The sequence below is a fragment of the Stenella coeruleoalba genome (assembly GCF_951394435.1).
Source record: "Stenella coeruleoalba genome assembly, chromosome: 1".
NCBI classification, from domain to species: Eukaryota; Metazoa; Chordata; class Mammalia; order Artiodactyla; family Delphinidae; genus Stenella; species Stenella coeruleoalba.
The window spans coordinates 173729850-173749917 of record NC_137169.1 but is presented as its reverse complement, the minus strand read 5'-3'; the positions used below and the strand labels follow the sequence as shown (position 1 = coordinate 173749917).

The window sequence follows — 20068 nt, the reverse complement described above, 5'->3', positions numbered from 1 at the left end:
CACAGTGGTTGAGAGTCCACCTGCCGATGCAGGGGACATGGGTTCGTGCCCCGGTCCGGGGAGATCCCACATGCCGCAGAGCGGCTGGGCCCGTGAGCCATGGCCGCTGAGCCTGCGTGTCCGGATCCTGTGCTCCGCAACAGGAGAGGCCACAACAGTGAGAGGCCCGCATACCGCAAAAAAAAAAAAAAAAAAAAAAAAAAATTACCTCAAATAGATTTCTGGGGAGAGAAAGCTCTAAATGGACAGAGTTATTCTTTTTGTCATAATAATCCTATTTCTTGGCTTGGAAGTTATACATCATGGGAGCGATGACCTCATACCCAGAAGGTTTTTTTTTTTTAATTAAACCTTTGACCAATTCTAGAGTATTTTACTACCTATGCAATTTTAACATGATTTAATGCATTTATCTTAAAATCCCTGTATGTATTAAAAATCTGTGGTTTGAGCATAATAGCCTAATGCTCACCTCAGTCAGCCCTCTTACTCTGCATTGCATGCCTGAAGGTCCCTGAGAGTGATTAGAAGTTTTGTACTATTTCCTTATACCTCTCAGCTAAGACATCTGTCTGATGTCTTCCAACCAGGTATTCTTAAGTGTGATTTCTGTTTGGCTAAGAAATCAAATGAGCATAGCAAATCTCATCATGCTCCATTTCTCCCCTCTTTTCCTATTCTTTAAACAATTCTTCCTTATGTCTCTTAAAAGTGTTTTGCTTTCTCTCACCTCAGGACCTTTGCTTACGCTGTTACCCCAGAGTCTTCACCCTGCTAATTCTCCCTTATCCTTAAGATCTCAGCTGTAACGTCATTTCCTCAGGGAAGCACTCCATGGAGCCCTGACCAGGTTTACTCTCTCTGAAGGTAAAATACCCTAGACTCCCCTACTGTGACATTCATCACATAAATAGTTTTTGTGAATATGGAAAATAAAGGGTACTCAATAAATATTAGTTGGATTAGTGAATTCATTTTCCCCAGGGGTCTGTTCTATTACCAGTAAAAGTCTTAGAAACCACACCTGGGTCTGGACACGACTTCCTTCCTTCACATACTGCAAGAATTTGCACCTTGCCAAGGATGTCTGAGGTAGAGAAAGCAATCCTGGTTGTCTGCTCTGCCATCAGATTTGGGTCTTGCCCCTGCTCTCCCCACCCCCCGTCCAGTCATTCTTAATCAGACACACACGTTCCCTTGGGAGTGAGGAGTGCTGGCTTTTCTCCTTACTGAGTTTAGATTATGTCACAATCTTAATCTTTCCATTTGGCTTCAGAAATTACTTCTTCAGTCTTCACAAGTTTTTTTAAAAAATTTTTTAATTTATTATTTATTTTTGGCTGTGTTAGATCTTTGTTGCTGTGCGTGGGCTTTCTCTAGTTGTGGTGAATGGGAGCTACTCTTTGTTGTGGTGCGCAGGCTTCTCATCGCCGTGGCTTCTTTTGTTGCAAAGCATGGGCTCTAGGCACGTGGGCTTCACTAGTTGTGGCTCGCGGGCTCTAGAGCGCAGGCTCAGTAGTGGTGGTGCACGGGCTTAGTTGCTCCGCAGCATGTGGGATCTTCCCGGACCAGGGCTTGAACCCGTGTCCCCTGCATTGGCAGGCGAGTTCTTAACCACTGCACCACCAGGGAAGTCCCTCTATTACACTTTGATGTTCCTGAATTGGTCTGTCCTGAGGGGTGCTAACTCAGGAGTGTGTGTGTGAGTGTGTGGTGTGTGTGTGTGTGGTGTGTGTGAGTGTGTGTGGTGTGTGTGTGTGTGAGTGTATGTGTGGTGTGTGTGAGTGTATGTGTGGTGAGTGTGTGTGTGGTGTGTGTGAGTGTGTGGTGAGTGTGTGTGTGGTGTGTGTGAGAGTGTGGTGTGTGTGTTTGTGTGTGTGATGTGCGTGTGGTGTGTGTGTTGTGTGTGGTGTGTGTGTGTGTGGTGTGTGTGAGTGTGTGGTGAGTGTGTGTGTGGTGTGTGTGGCATGTGTGTGTGTGGCATGTGTGTGAGTGTGGTGTGTGTGTGGTGTGTGTGTGGTGTGTGTGGTGTGTGTGGTTTGTGTGTGGTGTGTGTGTGTGTGTGGTGTGGTGTGTGTGGCATGTGTGTGTGTGTGGGGTGTGTGTGTGGTGTGTGTGTGGTGTGTGTGTGTGGTGTGTGTGTGGTGTGTGTGTGTGGTGTGTTTGTGTGGGGTGTGTGTGTGTGGCATGTGTGTGAGTGTGGTGTGTGTGTGTGGTGTGTGTGGTTTGAGTGTATGTGTGGTGTGTGTGTGAGTGTGTGGTGTGTGTGTGTGGCGTGTGTGTGTGGTGTGTGTGTGGTGTGTGTGTGTGGTGTGTGTGTGGCATGTGTGTGAGTGTGGTGTGTGTGTGGCATGTGTGTGAGTGTGGTGTGTGTGTGGTGTGTGTGAGTGTGTGGTGAGTGTGTGTGTGGTGTGTGTGAGAGTGTGGTGTGTGTGTTTGTGTGTGTGATGTGCGTGTGGTGTGTGTGGTGTGTGTGTGTGTGGTGTGTGTGTGTGGTGAGTGTGTGTGTGGTGTGTGTGGCATGTGTGTGAGTGTGGTGTGTGTGGTGTGTGTGTGGTGTGTGTGTGTGGTGTGTGTGTGGTGTGTGTGTGGTGTGTGTGGTGTGTGTGTGTGGTGTGTGTGTGGTGTGTGTGGCATGTGTGTGTGTGTGGTGTGTGTGTGTGGTGTGTGTGAGTGTGGTGTGTGGTGTGTGTGTGTGGTGTGTTTGTGTGGGGTGTGTGTGTGGTGTGTGTGTGGGGGGGGTGTGTGTGGGGTGTGTGTGTGTGATGTGAGTGTATGTGTAGGGTGTGTGTGTGGTGCGTGTGTGGTGTGTGTGAGTGTGTGGTGTCTGTGTGTGGGGGGTGGTATTTGTTCACAGTGGTCGCCTTCCTCCAGCAGGCCTGGAGCCACAAGCGTTGCAGGAGCGTGCTTTGTATCCTGCAGCACTCTATTTTACGTGGCAGTTTCCTTGAGTTCTTTCCATGAGTGCTGATTGATGTTCACTGAGCCATACCTTTTTTAATCCCTTCCTTTTGTGACTTACGGCAAGTAGTCTTAAGACTGCTAACAGTTATGTTTCTCTCCAGATACCTCAATATCCTTATTGACATTATGTCATTTGAAATTCAACTGATCTGTGTCAGGTAGATGAAGGCAGGTATTATTATGTCTCTTCTCCAGATAAGGGTCAGTGGAGCTAAGTGATCAGTCCCACTCCCATTGTTCACAGGTGGCACAGTGAGGATGGGAACCAGGTTTTCCTCTGGAACCTCATTTCTTGTTCTGCGCATAGAGCCAAGTAGCTTCTCTAGTTTAACAGTCACACCTTTCCTGTAAGGTTGTGACTTTTAACGAGGGCTTCCCTTCGTTATTAAGGTTCTTTACACCTTCCAACTAACCAGTTCTGGTTAGGATGTACCTTAGATCTTAGGAGTGGAGCCAGGAAAGGTAAGATGGAAAAATCACTGGCCAGTAATCCTGTTGCTCTGTCATGATTTTGTGATGTTGCTTTCCCTTCTGAAATTTCAAACGTTTCACATTTTATCTGCTTCTTAGCCGATCAAGAACAGAAAGTTTCTTCCCAGGACTGGCAAACATAAAGCTGCTCTGAGCTTTGGGCACACGTCCAGGCCTTTCCAGAAAGCCTGCCTCCCTGGGATGCTGATAAAACTCTGCTAATAAGAGGGCAGGGGTCTGCCTCGTGTTGTATTGTGCTGTCTGTATGTGTCTTTTCCTTCTTCTCTTTATTCTTCCTCCTCTGCCTTCATTTCTCTTTTGTCTGAAAATGCTTTTTAATTCAATGTCTGGGTTTGTAGTGACTTTTCAAAGCCTTCTTGCGCTAAGCTGTGGGAAGGGCACTGTCACAAAGAGTAAAATGAGTCGATTAACAACGCTAGTAGAAAATACCAGTCTGAGGAGGACAAAATGTGCACCTAAAGGTGAGTCCAGTATGGATTAAGGTCCCCCTTCAGAATTCCCCTGGACCTTCCAAGGCTGCAGCTTTCCATGGAAGGAAGTCCTATACAACGTGCCCCATAGAAATATACAAGTACACAGAGATGTAAACAAGGATATTCATTTTGTAGTTGTAAGTGTGAGAACCTAACAATAACTTAACTACCTGTGCACTAGTAGAATACCTATATTAATTATGGTGTGTGCATGCAATGGATACTACGTAACCCTGAGAAACAGTGAGAGCTAGAGGTCCTGGCGTGGATGGAGAGGTGTCTATGACATACTATTCATGGGGGAAAAAAATCCATGGTTTATACATATGACATCTACTTAAATATGTAAACATATCCATAGAAAAGTCTAGAAGGATATACTCCAAACTGTTCACACAAGGTCATGGTAATAAGATTAGAATGAAGGGGGGTAGATATTTTGTTGTTTTAATTTATAGATATTTGTGTATTTGCAATATTTACTTTTTTCAGTAAATTGTTTTGTAATTTTAAAACTAGCAATTATGGGGGGTAAATGAGTAAATGACATATTGATATGTTTTAACATCTGTCTTTTACTATAATTTTGGATTTCTACCTGGGTTTCTTTTAGGTTATGAACTTTTGAGGTGTTATCAGGGTCATTGAGTTGCTGGTCTCATTGTTGGTTGGATGCTCTTTTAGATTTTTAATTTAGTGATGTGAATTATCATCCCTCCATATCTGTCTTTTAATCACTGTCATCGAAAGAGTATTCCCTCATTGAAATATTAAAAAATATTAAGGGAGTGATAGTACTAATTAAATTAAATCACCCTTCTTTTGAGAAGTGCAAAACCGTACTGTAGGAGTCACCATAATGTATGCAAACGTCAGGTTTTCCTGAGTTCTGTGCCATCACCCCACCTATGTGCCCACCCCAGTTCTGGACTCAATGCTCGTGAGCAAAGAGGGGAAATTATTCACAGAAAAAGTCATCTTCCTTATAAAAATGAAATATTAGGATGCCGTCTCATCATTATCTTCTTCAATTCATGATATTTGGTTTTGGTGAAGAAAGGAGAAATAATGAGTGCCGTGTGTGGGCTCTCAAAATAATTGAAGTCCATCATTTCAGGGGGAGTTAGGGCTTCACCATATGAATTTGGGGGGCCATAAACATTCATAAATAACAGATGATGTGACAAGTGACCCGAATATTGAAGGTTCACTGACTAGAAGTTCATTAATTTCATTTTGCTCGTTCTTTCAATTAATCCCAGAGCCCAGATTAATTTCTTCTAGCTTTCTGTGAGGGAATGAAACTTTTGTTTCTCTCTTTTTTGAATCTGCACTGAAGATTTAGAAAATACTGAATTATTTCTATGGTTTTAAATGCCAACCTTAATTAATGGTTTTATGTCATCTATTTCTGCTGTAGCTATGTGAATATTATCGTTCCAAATGTCTTCATGTCCATATTGGTGAAACAGTGATCTCCACAGCAGTGAAAACAGTTAATTTCTTTCCCTTCTGTGTTTGTACGTCAGTTCCAAAAGTTCAGCATTAGATTGGCTTTAGCTGCATTTCTGCCTTGATCACAGTCTAGCTCTCTGCTATGAACTTGAGACCTGTGAAGTTTAGACACACCTATGAAAGTCCAGGCGGCGGTTTCATATATATGGATCATTATATCTTTTCGTTTCTTTACAGTTCGTTAACTAAGCGAACAATTTGTTTGAAGTCTAATCAGATGGTAATTTTAAAATCTGCTAGACATTTTTTTTCAGCTGAAAAATTTTAATTAGGTCTTTCGCTAAAACAAAGTGTCCCAGCTCTGTCAATAAAACATGCTTGGATTCATTTCTAGTCCCTGTCATCTTCTCCGGCCATCGTCAATGGCTGCACCTTGTTCCTGGGGCTGGCTGGTCATTAGTGAGGCAAAGTACCATGTGCATGGGACACAGCCCAGCAAGTGCCCGACTCAGGAGTGGCTGTAAAGCCTTCTTTGAATATGAAGCGTAGGACAATAACACTCAAAAGTTGTCCTTTTTGTCAGCTGTTTGTCTATTCCATTGAGTGAGGGGCTGCACCTACCTTAAAGAGAACAAGCTTGTGTTATTAGTAACATGAAAGGAGGGAAATGTGCCCCCATGATGACCCGGTCTCTTTTTGTGCCCTGGTCCTTGTTTCACCCAAGGTGGACTCAGCTGAGCCATCAGAAGAAGTCGCCCTCTCAATGAATGGCTTTGCTTATCAAGTTTTTCTCCTTTAGTTTTCAAAACCTAACTTTCTACTCATACTGTTTCTCCCACTGGAAACACATTGTCCTCTGGTAATTTGAAAAGTGAAAGGATAATTTTGTGAGGACGTTTTTGGTGCTATGCTGAAACCCTGGTGATCTTTGTAAAATTAAATTTACACATTATCTTTCCTAAACCTAGGCCCTTCCGCCCATCAAAGTTCTGGCCCACTGTCTGTTATTTCCTCAAATGTTATCACAGTAGATTTTGTGGTCTCTGACTTGAGTGAATCCAGAATTGGAAACACATAATCTTGTTGTATACAGGTTACTTTGAAGTTGCTTCAGGACTCACTAAATCTTCTCTTCCGTGTCTTTTTTTTGCCCTGTGTGGGTTTTTCCAAAGGTTATGGTCCTGTTTTTGTTGTTTTTTTTTTTAACTTACCAGTCTTTCCCCAGCTCCCCAACCACGACTTAAAATAATAAAAGGTAGTCAGGCTGTTTTCAGATGCTTTAACTTCACTGACATTGCTGGGAACTTCTAGGGAACTATCCATTGATCACTTGCCCAAGGTTTCCTGAGGCATGGCTGGGACAGGCTCTGGTGTCCAGGGCTGGTTTTGCGTCTCCAGAGCCAGTTGAGTGCAGTGACGTTCTGTTTTCTCTTTCCCAGTGCAATCGCTTCCATCCTGAGGGCCTGGCTTGACCAGTGCGCAGAGGACTTCCGGGAGCCCCCTCACTTCCCTTGCTTACAGAAGCTGCTGGATTATCTCAAGCAGATGATGCCAGGCTCTGACCCAGAGAGAAGAGCACAGAACCTTCTTGAGCAGTTTCACAAGCAAGAAGTAGAAACTGACAGTGAGTACTTACTTGTTTGATTCCAGGGAAGAAGCTAGATTCTGATCCTGCAAACCTCCACAGTGAGGAAATGTTCTCCCTGTACTTGTTGAATAGGAGGCCTTGGTTTCCTGCAGGACAGGCTGCTGGGGGATTGGGGACTGTGGTAAAATTCTCAAGGTTATTGAAGTACTAATTACAGGACCTATATAGCATTTTAGAGCAGAGAAGGGGATATTCAAGATCACCTAGTCCAACTCCCTCATTTTCTACGGGAGGAAACCGTGGCTCAGAGGCGAAGTGATTTCTCAGGGTTTCCTTTAATACCATTAAGAGGACGATCTCCTTGATGGTCTTTTACCTTTCCTTGTCATCACACACCCTGCTGAACTTGAATTTGCTCTTCATTATCTGCCTAATTGGTTCCTCCTTCTAGCAAATGAAAACGCCTCGCAAACCACCACCCCCATTCAGCAGGCGAGGAATTAAATCCAGTTCTGCTCCTGTCCTCACAAAAGCTTGAAAAGCTCAGAAAAGATGTTTCTCCTTCAGCCGGAAAGCATCCCTGTAATCTGTCCCCTACTGGGGCAGATTACCATCATTTCGCATCTCTGATGGCCTCATCCAAAGGAAGTTTCTGTGGCTGTTTTTTCCTATCTGAGGAATTGACTGCCTATTTTCAAGGACAGAGGAAGGGCCACCACTGCAGGTCACGGGTGGCTTGGAACCATCAGGCTTTGAAGAAAGTCAGAAAGAGGCTAGGGCGGTCTTTCAGTGTGACGTTTTATCCCCTCACTGGCTGCTGGGGGATGGTTGCCATGGCAGCTGACCCACTTGGAGCTTCTGACAGGCACTTCCCTGAAGTGACGCCTGATTTCCTCAGTGAGGGAAAGGAAATGGTTCCTCAACACCGATAAGGGAAGCTGCATCAGCGCCAAAGAAAATACCCTTAAATTCCAAACAGGACCTGTTGAATTTTTTACGTGTGGGGGACCAGAGAGGGGAAAATGCAATTGCATCATTAAAAGCTGACTGCCAAGTCCTCGGTATCTCCGATGACTTCATTTGCCGGGAATGTTTGAATACCAGGGGCACTCCTCCAGCTGCCGGACCTCAACTCCCTTCAGGGCCTCCCCTCCTGTCTTCTTGCTGGAGTGGATACACCATTAGAGCCCAGCTGTCCCCACGGGAGCTGCCCCTGGCTTCCGGCCTAATTGGGGAACCGGTGGGACCAGTGGTTCATTGTTTCCAACCGGGACTGGAAGGCCAGCTCATTTGGCAGGCTGAGGCAGGGGAGAACGAGATGGCCTGACTTTGGTAAAGCTTTTAGGCAATCCCAGAAACGAATTTTTTCTGTGTTTGGAAATTTTTAATCAAGAACTCTCTAAACTCTCTGTTTATTAAGTACAGGAATCATTACCGATAAAGAGTTTTAGGAGCTTGGTTCCCATGTGCTTTTTTTACCCAGTTTCATGCCGGCAAAAGCAAACAAGCTCTCCTCCATGTTTTCCAAAAGTGAAATCTTGCTTCAAGTTTTTACCTGCTTACCACTGGAAAAGAATCAAAAGCAGAAACAGTGAAAGCATGGACTAGACCCCGGAGAGAAAGGACCATGTAATCTTCAGATACAGCAGCGTTGATCCAAGGCACATATCAGGCTGCTGTGGAGTGTTGGGTGAATGAGATCAAGCCTTAGCACATATACTCCTTGGCTGAAGTGGGCCAGCCTCTGCATTGCAGAGCGACTGGGACAGATTTATGCACAGTGGTTAGCAAGAGGGTTGAGAGGCCCATTCTGAACCTTCGGGATTTCAAATATCTTATTCCTCCACCCAGTGAGAGAGGACCAGAATTGTGTGGAGGAAAAGTGGTGAAATCATGGGGTTTTAGCTTTCTTTAGCTCATGCTTGTTTGTGTCTCAGACTCCAGAGGCAGGCAGAGATCCCCTCCTTCCTTACCTGGTTGTAACCAACCCCGTTCACATCAGTACCTTGAACTCCAGGGTGAGGCGGCCAGTCTTAAATCACATACCTGTCACCAAAGTTGGCAGATACCCACGTGGTGCTCTGACAGGGGAGGTGATGTAGGATCCACTCAGCGCCCCTTTTCCCCTCGGAAACTAAGAAACGGCCACCCCAACTTGATCCAAGATGCCTAAAAGTCTTTTATTCTGCAAAGGCTTACAATGTAAACATTCTGGGGGAGTAGTAACGCCCTGATTTAAATGTCTGCTAAGATATAACTGAATGCAGCTAGATTTTTCTTCTTGAGAATGGATTTCACAGGCAGAAGAGCAAGGAGTGTTAAGGGGGATGAGGTTGGGGAACAACCCAGGAATTGGGGAAGGTTTCCCCAGAAGAGAGGCTAGGGACCCAAGGTAAACGTCTTCCAGGTCCACAGTCTTTCACAATGGAGACTGGAGGTCCTGTTCCATGTGCTGAGCACTTATGCTTTTGATTTGGAGCCCTAGGTAGAAAAAATTTATTTTTTCCTACTTCTTCAGTCTGTATCCGATTAATTTGCTAATCGATGATCTTATCTCTAATAAGGCTCAGGTGAATTTAGCTTAAGGCTATCCTACTGCTTCTTGCATACTTTTTTTTTCTTATTAGTTATCCATTTTATGCACATCAGTGTATACATGTCAATCCCAATCTCCCAATTCAACACACACACACCCACCCACCCCCGCCGCTTTCCCCTCTTGGTGTCCATACATTTGTTCTCTACATCTGTGTCTCAATTTCTGCCCTGTAAACCGGTTCACCTGTACCATTTTTCTAGGTTCCACATACACGCATTAATATATGATATTTGTTTTTCTCTTTCTGACTTACTTCACTCTGTATGACAGTCTCTAGATCCATCCACATCTCTACAAATGACCCAATTTCGTTCCTTTTTATGGCTGAGTAATATTCCATTGTATATATGTACCACATCTTCTTTATCCATTCGTCTGTCGCTGGGCATTTAGGTTGCTTCCAAGACCTGGCTATTGTAAATAGTGCTGCAATGAACATTGGGGTGCACGTGTCATTTTGAATTATGGTTTTCTCTGGGTATATGCCCAGTAGTGGGATTGCTGGGTCATACGGTAAGTCTATTTTTGGTTTTTTAAGGAACCTCCATACTGTTCTCCATAGGGGCTGTATCCATTTACATTCCCACCAACAGTGCAGGAGGCTTCCCTTTTCTCCACAGCCTCTCCAGCATTTGTTCTTTGCAGATTTTCTGATGATGCCCATTCTAACCAGTGTGAGGTGATACCTCATTGTAGTTCTGATTTGCATTTCTCTAATAATTAGTGATGTTGAGCAGCTTTTCATGTGCCTCTTGGCCATCTGTATGTCTTCTTTGGAGAAATGTCTATTTAGGTCTTCTGCCCATTTTTTGATTGGGTTGTTTGTTTCTTTAATATTGAGTTGCATGAGCTGTTTATATATTTTGGAGATTAATCCTTTATCCATTTATTCATTTGCAAATTCTGAGGGTTGTCTTTTTGTCTTGTTCACAGTTTTCTTTGCTGTGCAAAAGCGTTTAAGTTTCATTGGGTCCCATTTGCTTATTTTTGTTTTTATTTCCATTACTCTAGGAGGTGAATCAAAAAAGATCTTGCTGTGATTTATGTCAAAGAGTGTTCTTCCTGTGTTTTCCTCTAAGAGGTTTATAGTGTCCGGTCTTACATTTAGGTCTCTAATCCGTTTTGAGTTTATTTTTGTGTATGGTGTTAGGGAGTGTTCTAATTTCATTCTTTTACATGTAGCTATCCAGTTTTCCCAGCACCACTTATTGAAGAGACTGTCTTTTCTCCATTGTATATCCTTGCCTCCTTTGTCATAGATTAGTTGACCATAGGTGCGTGGGTTTATCTCTGGGCTTTCTATCTTGTTCCATTGATCTATATTTCTGCCAGTACCATATTATCTTGATTACTGTAGCTTTGTAGTATAGTCTGAAGTCAGGGAGTCTGATTCCTCCAGCCCCATTTTGTTCCCTCAAGACTGCTTTGCCTATTCAGGGTCTTTTGTGTCTGCATACAGATTTTAAGATTTTTTGTTCTAGTTCTGTAAAAAATGCCATTGGTAGTTTGATAGGGATTGCATTGCATCTGTAGATGGCTTTGGGTAGTATAGTCATTTTCACAATATTGATTCTTCCAATCCAAGAACATGTTATATCTCTCCATCTGTTGGTATCATCTTTAATTTCTTTCATCAGTGTCTTATAGTTTTCTGCATACAGGTCTTTTGTCTCCCTAGGTAGGTTTATTCCTAGGTATTTTATTCTTTTTGTTGCAGTGGTAAGTGGGGGTGTTCCCTTAATTTCTCTTTCATATTTTTCATCATTAGTGTATAGGAATGCAAGAGATTTCTGTGGATTAATTTTGTATCCTGCAACTTTACCAAATTCATTGATTAGCTCTAGTAGTTTTCTGGTGGCATCTTTAGGATTCTCTATGTATAGCATCATGTCATCTGCAAACAGTGACAGTTTTACTTCTTCTTTTCCAATTTGTATTCCTTTTATTTCTTTTTCTTCTCTGATTGCCATGGCTAGGACTTCCAAAACTATGTTGAATAATAGTGGTGAGAGTGGACATCCTTGTCTTGTCCCTGATTTTAGAGGAAATGCTTTCAGTTTTTCACCATTGAGAATGATGTTTGCTGTGGGTTTGTCGTATATGGCCTTTATTATGTTGAGGTAGTTTCCCTCTATGCCCACTTTCTGGAGAGTTCTTATCATAAATGGGTGTTGAATTTTGTCAGAAGCTTTTTCTGCATCTATTGAGATGATCATATGGTTTTTATTCTTCAATTTGTTAATATGGTGTATCACATTGATTGATTTGCATATATTGAAGAATCCTTGCATCCCTGGGATAAATCCCACTTGATCATGGTGTATGATCCTTTTAATGGGTTGTTGGATTCTGTTTGCTAGTATTTTGTTGAGGATTTTTGCATCTGTATTCATCAGTGATATTGGTCTCTAATTTTCTTTTTGTGTAGTATCATTGTCTGGTTTTGGTATCAGGGTGATGGTGGCCTCGTAGAATGAGTTTGGGAGTGTTCCTTCCTCTGCAATTTTTTGGAAGAGTTTGAGAAGGATGGGTGTTAGCTCTTCTCTAAATGTTTGATAGAATTCACCTGTGAAGCCATCTGGGCTTTTGTTTGTTGGAAGATTTTTAATCACAGTTTCAATTTCATTACTTGTGATTGGTCTGTTCATGTTTTCTATTTCTTGCTTGTTCAGTCTTGGAAGGTTATACCTGTCTAAGAATTTGTCCATTTCTTCCAGATTGTCCATTTCATTGGCATAGAGTTGCTTGTAGTAGTCTCATGCATACTTAATTTTAGGTGGAAGTTGAAAGCTAATCCTAACATTTTGAGGATTCTAAGTACTTCTTGAGAATTCTGAGGACTTCATCAACATTTCTGACACCAGAATGGCCTGTTCTACTCCCCAGAGCCTGGCCTGCCTTCATGTCCATTCCTTCCAGGCTTTTGATTATAAATGGCCCAGTAATTAAGAACTGCATAGTTGGGGTTTAGGAAGTAGTTGGATCAGTGCTTGAGCTGATCAGAGGGTTTGAGGGAGCCCCCAAATGAGGGTGACCCCATGAATGTAGCCCAGCTTTGTTTCTCTAGACTTTGCCTAACCTGGCTCTGTCCTTGACCAAGGAACCAGTGGTTTGTCCAGGTGACAACATGAGGCCTCTGCACTTAATAACGCAGCGAGGAACAAGCAGAGACTGGGAAAACCTCCATTTCACTCAGGTTTATTGTCCTTGCTGTTCTCTCCCTGTGGGTTTTGTAAAGGAGCAGCTCTTTTCTTCCTAAATTAGAAAAGTCCAGTTGGACTCTGTAAACAAGGTTGTATACAGCAGCACCAAATTACTAATTTGTTTCCACCTGTGAACAGATGGGTTTCCCAGCACCATCTCCTTCAGCCTGGAAGAGGAAGAGGAACTGGAGGGTGGCGGGTCTGCAGAGTTCACGTGCTTCTCGGAAGATCTCGTGGCTGAGCAGCTGACCTACATGGATGCAGTACGTCTTCTCTTTGTGCCTCCGATGTGCTTCTACTTAGAATGTGGGGAGTGACAGTACTGGTGGCCCCGGGTCACATGATTTAAGTCTTTCCAAATCCCCGAGAGAGGCTGTGCCTGTAAATGCAGAGTGAAGATGTGATTTGAATCTATCATCTGAATAATTCAGGCCTAAGCTCTTCTTACAATTCTGGGAGAAGGTGCTTTTTACTTGGCACTCAATACCCAGAGGGAAATAAGAATTCTAATTCTAGGGAAACAAAAATCTATCCTGTTCCATGGGTATTTCTCTCCCTTTAGACTCATGAATATTTCAAGATCCAAACTGTTTATTTGGAGGATTGTAAAGGGGTCAAAGTATAAGTTAGGATAAAATAAATTCACTGAATCCACATGTGACTATATCTGGCAGCTCATTTCCACATGTGCTTCCTGGTCTTTTGAAGTTTGGATATTTTTGTTAGCTGTACATATTTGGTTTCATCAGCCACGTTTCATAGCTCAGTGCTAGCTGGTTAAAGAAAAAAGGGCTGTTATCAGTGATCACAATGGTTTTTAGCTCTTCCACACTTAGCACTTTAGAGGAAGCAGCATAGAGTTTCCATCTAGTTAACATGCAAATAGATTCTCAGAAGTAAATCAGATAGTCTATATAAAGTAAATCCTGGTGTTCTCTGTCTTACACAAGCCCTTGCACGTCTTGTATTGAAATTGTTGTACAAATGAGAATCAGATTTGTTCAACAAATTTGTTGTTGTGTCACACACTGATAGCAGAAGAGAAAGATGGAAGACTTCATTGGCTATGACTTTTAGGCAAAGACCTGGAAACCAGGCTTTAAATCCCCCTTTCTTCCTTTTACTGTGTGATGTTGAATAGTTTTTCCTTTTGTATGTTTCTTAGTGTCTTCATTTTAAATAATGGGCAATAGAATAGTGACATTGATAAGTGTCACAAGTACTGTACTTCTGTGAATCACTTTTCAGGTGGTCATTCATATGCATTATACACAGTTCATGATCCTGAGTGTCCAGGACGTACCATGGATATGATTTTGAGGTCAACATAATCTTAACCACTTCTTTTAGATTAGTAGTACAGATTTTTACCTGGCTTTCCTTCCAAGACAGAAAAGTCAAAATGTTTTTGGACATTTAACTTTTCTTTTGGTCATCGTGTTCCATTGGTTCAGTTGAGCAGATGTAGAAGGAACACGTGGGCTTTTCTGATCAGTTAATATATTAATTATTTACTTTTTTCTATTGAAATGAACACCATGAGGCAAATCAAGTAGGAAAGGGTTATTTGTCCATTCACAAAGTACCAACTTACAGATGACCTGCTTTGCCATGTGAAATGTGTGTGTTGTCCTTAAAGTCAATTCCTCTTTTATTCTAGCAACTATTCAAGAAAGTAGTGCCTCACCACTGCCTGGGCTGCATTTGGTCTCGAAGGGACAAGAAGGAAAACAAACACTTGGCTCCTACGATCCGTGCTACCATCTCTCAGTTTAATACCCTCACCAAATGCATTGTCAGCACCATTCTGGGGGGCAAAGAACTCAAAACTCAGCAGAGAGCCAAAATCATCGAGAAGTGGATTAACATTGCTCATGTAATTGTCTTTTTAAAAATATTCTTTGGGTTTAGGAGATATGGGAGATTATGCTGCCATCACTCTGATGTTTCCATTTGGTTGAAAAGCAGTCAAAAGACCATATGTGAGGGCCCATGGGTTTTGTTTTTTTTTAACATCTTTATTGGAATATAATTGCGTTACAATGGTTTGTTAGTTTCTGCTTTATAACAAAGTGAATCAGCTATACATATACATATGTCCCCATATCCCCTCCCTCTTGCATCTCCCTCCCACCCTCCCTATCCCACCCCTCTAGGTGGTCACAAAGCACCGAGCTGATCTCCCTGTGCCAGAGTTGATCTCCCTGTGCTATGCGGCTGCTTCCCACTAGCTATCTATTTTACATTTGGTAGTGTATATATGTCCATGCCACTCTCTCCTTTAGTCCCAGTTTACCCTTCCCCCTCCCTGTGTCCTCAAGTCCATTCTCTACGTCTGTGTCTTTATTCCTGTCCTGCCCCTAGGTTTTTCAGAACCATTTATTTTTAGTGTAGTTTTTAGTATAGTTTTATACTATTTTAGTGTAGTTTTTGTTGTCCTTCCAAGGTAAGAAAAAAGTTGCCTTCCTTAACGTGGGAGTTTATTTATTTTTCCTCTTTAAAAAAATTCGTCCCTTGCTCACTTCTTTCTGCTCATGGGCCCCTTCCGGGTGCAATGGAATGTCTGCTTTTTCACAGCCTGAGTGTTGGTTCTGCGCCGTGTTCAGTAAATATCAACTGGTGGCTTCAGTGTCAAATGGACTGCTCTGACAATGCAGAAGGATTATCTCCCACCCTTCCAGTACCTGGGAGCATTCTATTTTCTGCAGACTTGAAGAGCCAATACCTTCTTAGGATCTCGAATCTCTTTTCTAAAAGACTGAAATACACAGATTTCACATTAATCAAGGACTTTCCTGAGGGCTTTATATCTGAAGTTGGAGGGGCAGAGTCTATTCCTAGGCCTGAATTACATTCTCCTGGGTGTCAGTCCAGTCTATCGGATCAACTCCTCCTTGACCTTCATTTATCAGCATCTTATTTCATGAGTGAGGAAAGGTGAACAGTATTCAGTCAGTCACCACATATTTCATGAGCCCCTAAATGCTTCAGAGCTACAATTTTATGTCCTTTGCGGACATAGATAAGCTAAACACAATTAATTTGATCCTACAGGAGCCTATAGTCAAACAAGGAAGCTAAGATATACTGGAATTATCTCAGCCTGGGCTGAAGAGGAGTAGGGCCGTATGACATAAGTGCTGCAAAAGTGGAGGAGCGAGAAATCACTTCTGACTGGGGTGATCCAGGAAGGTTTCATGGGTAGGATGACATTTGAATTTAGCTTTGAATAATTGATAGGATTTTGGGTATTTGAAGATTTGGGAAGATTTTTTTTTTCTCAAAAGAAGAAATTACATCAGCAAGAGCTATGTAGTTAACAACAATTTTGACAAATAATTATTATGTAAATATACTCTGTTCTGGGCTATATGGGTCAATCCTAACCAAAACACATTTTGTTTTCTACCCCATTATATATTTTTCTCATTAAGCCCCTATCTCTGGGCATAAGGCTTAAACTTACACATTTTTGCTCTTTTTTTTTTTCACATTCTCTTTTGTGGTCTTTGATTAAATAGCAAAGCCATAATTGTGCCAGAGAATTTGCTTTATTTTGAGTCTGTAGGTGGTCTAATACCACAGACTTTTTAGTACATGGAAAAATACTATATGGAAAAAACAAAAAACTATCTTATGCAACTTTCACTTCTCCTATTCTGAATTGAGGTTATTTATCAACAAGTAAGAGCTACAAAAGAAGTTCTGATAGAGCATGGAATTTCTCTGTCTTCTTAGACTGAAAAGAAAAAATATTTTTTGGCCACAAACGCCATATCATTTATAGTCATCTACATATCTCAAAAGAAAATAGTCTATCTTAATCTATTCAACTGCTTAGAAAATCTGTAGCAAGCATGTAGCATCTGTATATGTGACAGCGTGACTCAAACAATGACTTTGGCCCATATAAATATCTATCGTGTGTTTATGTGATAATAAGAAATACAAGTTGTATAATTTGAGATATATTCCAAATCCCATAGCACGTGCTTAAAAGCCAAGGGTCCTTAACTCTTGGTGATGCAGTTTCCCAGTGTGGAGCATGCTGTGTCCCTTGAAATTGTGTAGGTAACTTAATAAAATAACAAGACTCACAGGTGGTTTCCAGCCAAGGTTTATTTTACTTTTCCTGCATTAATCACAGTCATTTTCTATTGAGAGGATGTTTGAAAAAATGATAATTTTACATGCAGAAAATATTTCTGACCTAACATGACTGTATTTTCTTGGACTGGCCTTACTGCTACATTTTTACTTTTGTATCACCTCTCCTCAAAGATGATTCCTTTTCTAGAAATGGGGCCAGATGCCCCTTGTACTCCTTTAAACCCTTAGCTTAAGCCTCTTTCTGAATAATGTGTTCCATATGTTTATCACAATTTGCATGAAATATCTGGGCCCGAGTCCCTTTATTTATTGCAAGTTTCCTGATTTTTAGAACATAACTTTTGGATTCTGAACCTTCGTTGAACCATGCTGTCATGGGCTTGGTTTCCAGACTGACTGTAATTCAGAGCGCGAGCTTTCTCTCTCCCCTTAGCTTTCTCTCTCTTTCTTTTTAAATAAAGGGAAAGCATTGAGGCGTTTAAAAAGCGTGGGCATGACTTTTGTAAAGAACTTTGGCATTTCCTCTAAGAAAATGTTGTGGGGTTTGTTTGGCGTAGTAATGTTAAGTAGCCAGATTTGGGGGTGCCAAGTCAGAGAATGCCACTTTTCCTTCACAGTCAGGACCCGCGTGACTTCATGAAGTGATCTTTCAAGCGACGTGCATTTATGCCCCACCACCCTGGGACCTCTTGCCTCAGATGTTCTGCACGAAGCCAAGCCCAGGCTCACACAGTGCACTCGATAGTCGACAGTGGGTGTAGTACACTCCCCCATACGCCTGCACACGGAGCATCTCCTTGGGCATAAGGCACAGTCCACTCTCTCGAGGCTGCCACCTTCCCCATTCCAGCCGCAAATGGGACCCTCTCCCTGACTGTTTCGCCGTCCCCTGCCATTCGTTCAGCAGGACTTTGACTTCAGGGTCGCTGCCTGCTGATGCTACAGACTGAATGGTAGCTGAAGTTTCAGGATCAGGCAGTCTTTCTCCCTCCCCAGAAAATGACGTCCAGAATGTTTCCTGTTCTCTTTCTATTTTGTTTGAAAACGCTGCCAAAGGGAATTGTATTTTAAAAGCCCAAGTTATTTTGGAACCATTGTAAGTACCAAGGTGTTTCTGAATGTTTATGATTGCGGCACAAGCCCATTTGAAACCGAATGGATGTGTATAAAAATATTCCCTCTTGGCTAAGAACATAAAAGCCAAAGTTCAACTTGTGGTGAGTTTTTATTGCCAAGTTATATACCCCTCTCTGGACAAGGGTTGGTCATGAGATGTTTGATAGCATCTGACCTCGAAGCAGCTGCTGCCCGGTTCACTTTGTGGGTCTGAAGGATACAGTCATCTTTCATGTGTATTTTTAGGGCCTATGTGTGCTTTCTTCAGAAGAAAGTTTGCTTTCTCTAGCAAAGCTCTGTAGACTCACCTCCACTCGTGTTTTTACTGGGAAAGCTGGAAACTATAAAACTGTAACAACAACACAGAAAATATATTAAAGGGAGAAAAACAGGCGTTCAGGGCCAAAATCTGTAAAGTGTTTCAGTGACTGGGGTGGGAGCAAAGGAGCCACTTTTTGATGTTCAGTATTTATACAGCCGCCTATTTCGTGGTAAGAGTTCATGGCAGCTGTGATACCTCTAAAACAGGAAACCACCAACTCACTGTTTTATTGATATTTAAATGCCTTGTATGTTTTAATCACTCTCCCTACAGGAATGTAGAATCCTGAAGAATTTCTCCTCCTTGAGGGCCATCGTTTCGGCACTGCAGTCCAATTCCATCTATCGGTTAAAAAAGACTTGGGCCGCGGTCCCAAAGTAAGTTCCCAAGTGTTCTGCTCTGCTTTCTTTGGCTGGGCTGATTCGTGGCTGCATAAATGGTGTGGGTCCTCATTTTCAAAGCTCATATTATATAACTAGAGAAACATCTTTGAAAGCCTCTGTGTGTTCCAGGCAGGGTGTGTTTTACACATCACCATGAATGAGTTTTGAGGCAGGGCTGCTGCAGAAATCAAACTCATTCTCAAAGGGTGCCAAAGCCAAGATGATTGGCTTTGGGGATGATTTTAAGGATGTGCATATTATCTGGGCTTTGAGGGATAAGGTTGTGGAGTGATGAAGTTACAGCAATTTGCCATTAGTTCTGGTTATTTTTCAGCCACATTCCAAAGCCCTAAGCTGTTCCAAGCTGTGAGGGATAGTGTGTGCAGATAGGACATTAGTTCTTGCTGTTCAACAAGAATCCACTTAGTTTGTTTCTGCTTCCGCCTATTAAAAGCTATCTTAATGATATTAAAAACCTCTAGGTATTCCTTCCTAGGTACCTGACTAAAAATGATTAACCGCCCACATCCTGTATTGTGTTTTTCTTCATATTTCTTGCCGTAACCTTTCGAACAATGAACAATTGTGTCCTTCCTTATTGTTTCACTGTCGCTCTCGCCCCCATGTCCAGAGCTTCACTGAACTCTAGACCAGAGGGCTTTTTGCAAAGGAGGGAAGAGTGAGTAAGGAGGCAGTTCTGGTGCCCCATGAGTACAGATGTAGATGCTGGGGCATGTGTCGTGACTACAAACTAGGTCAGCTACTTTCAACAAAGTCTCTCTCGGTTTGCACGAATCAAGAAGTCAGGCCATAACAGGGAAGGATGCGTGAACTGTTTATAACCTGTATTGTATGCAGCACAGTCTATACTGTGTGCAGTGCAGCCTGTGCCGTGTGAGGCACTGTCAGTTCCAGTCGGGAGCCAGGCCAGCTTGCTCCCCGGGCAGGCCTGCCTCGTGCATTTGGTGGGCTCTGTCCTTAGAGTGGAAGGTCTAGGTATTCAATTTCATCAACTCACTCAGAGCTGCTTAAGCCTGAAGGGACTGACACTACCCAAACTCAACAGAGATCCAGATTGGTAAATGAGAGTTTCATAGATTTATGCTGAAAAAGGGGTGCCAGAGTGTTCAACCTACTGATAAGCTCACATTCTCTATCAGAGGAAAGTCTGCTCAGGGGAAGTCACGTTATTTATTATATAATTCTTTGATGGGTTTTGAAGCAGGTGATCTTATTGCCTGGTGTTATACATCTGCAGACGCCTCAGCCACTTGGACTCCAGAGCTCGTGTTCTGTTATCTCTCAGGAGAAAAAGTGGCAGACAGGCTTTTCAAAGTCCAGTGCAATTTTCTCGATAACCACT

General features: G+C 42.4%; 1 protein-coding gene across 2 annotated transcripts in view; it reads left to right on the top strand.

Annotated features, from left to right (window-relative positions):
• The window catches only part of RGL1 (ral guanine nucleotide dissociation stimulator like 1), a 279970-nt gene that overhangs the window by 220322 nt on the left and 39580 nt on the right, over nt 1–20068 (top strand). For both annotated transcript variants that reach the window (XM_079905514.1, XM_079905515.1), the window contains 4 exons: nt 6824–7008; nt 12913–13037; nt 14435–14650; nt 18596–18699. In XM_079905514.1, coding sequence (XP_079761640.1) covers nt 6824–7008; nt 12913–13037; nt 14435–14650; nt 18596–18699 — 630 coding nt within the window. The remainder of the gene's footprint in view (nt 1–6823; nt 7009–12912; nt 13038–14434; nt 14651–18595; nt 18700–20068) is intronic.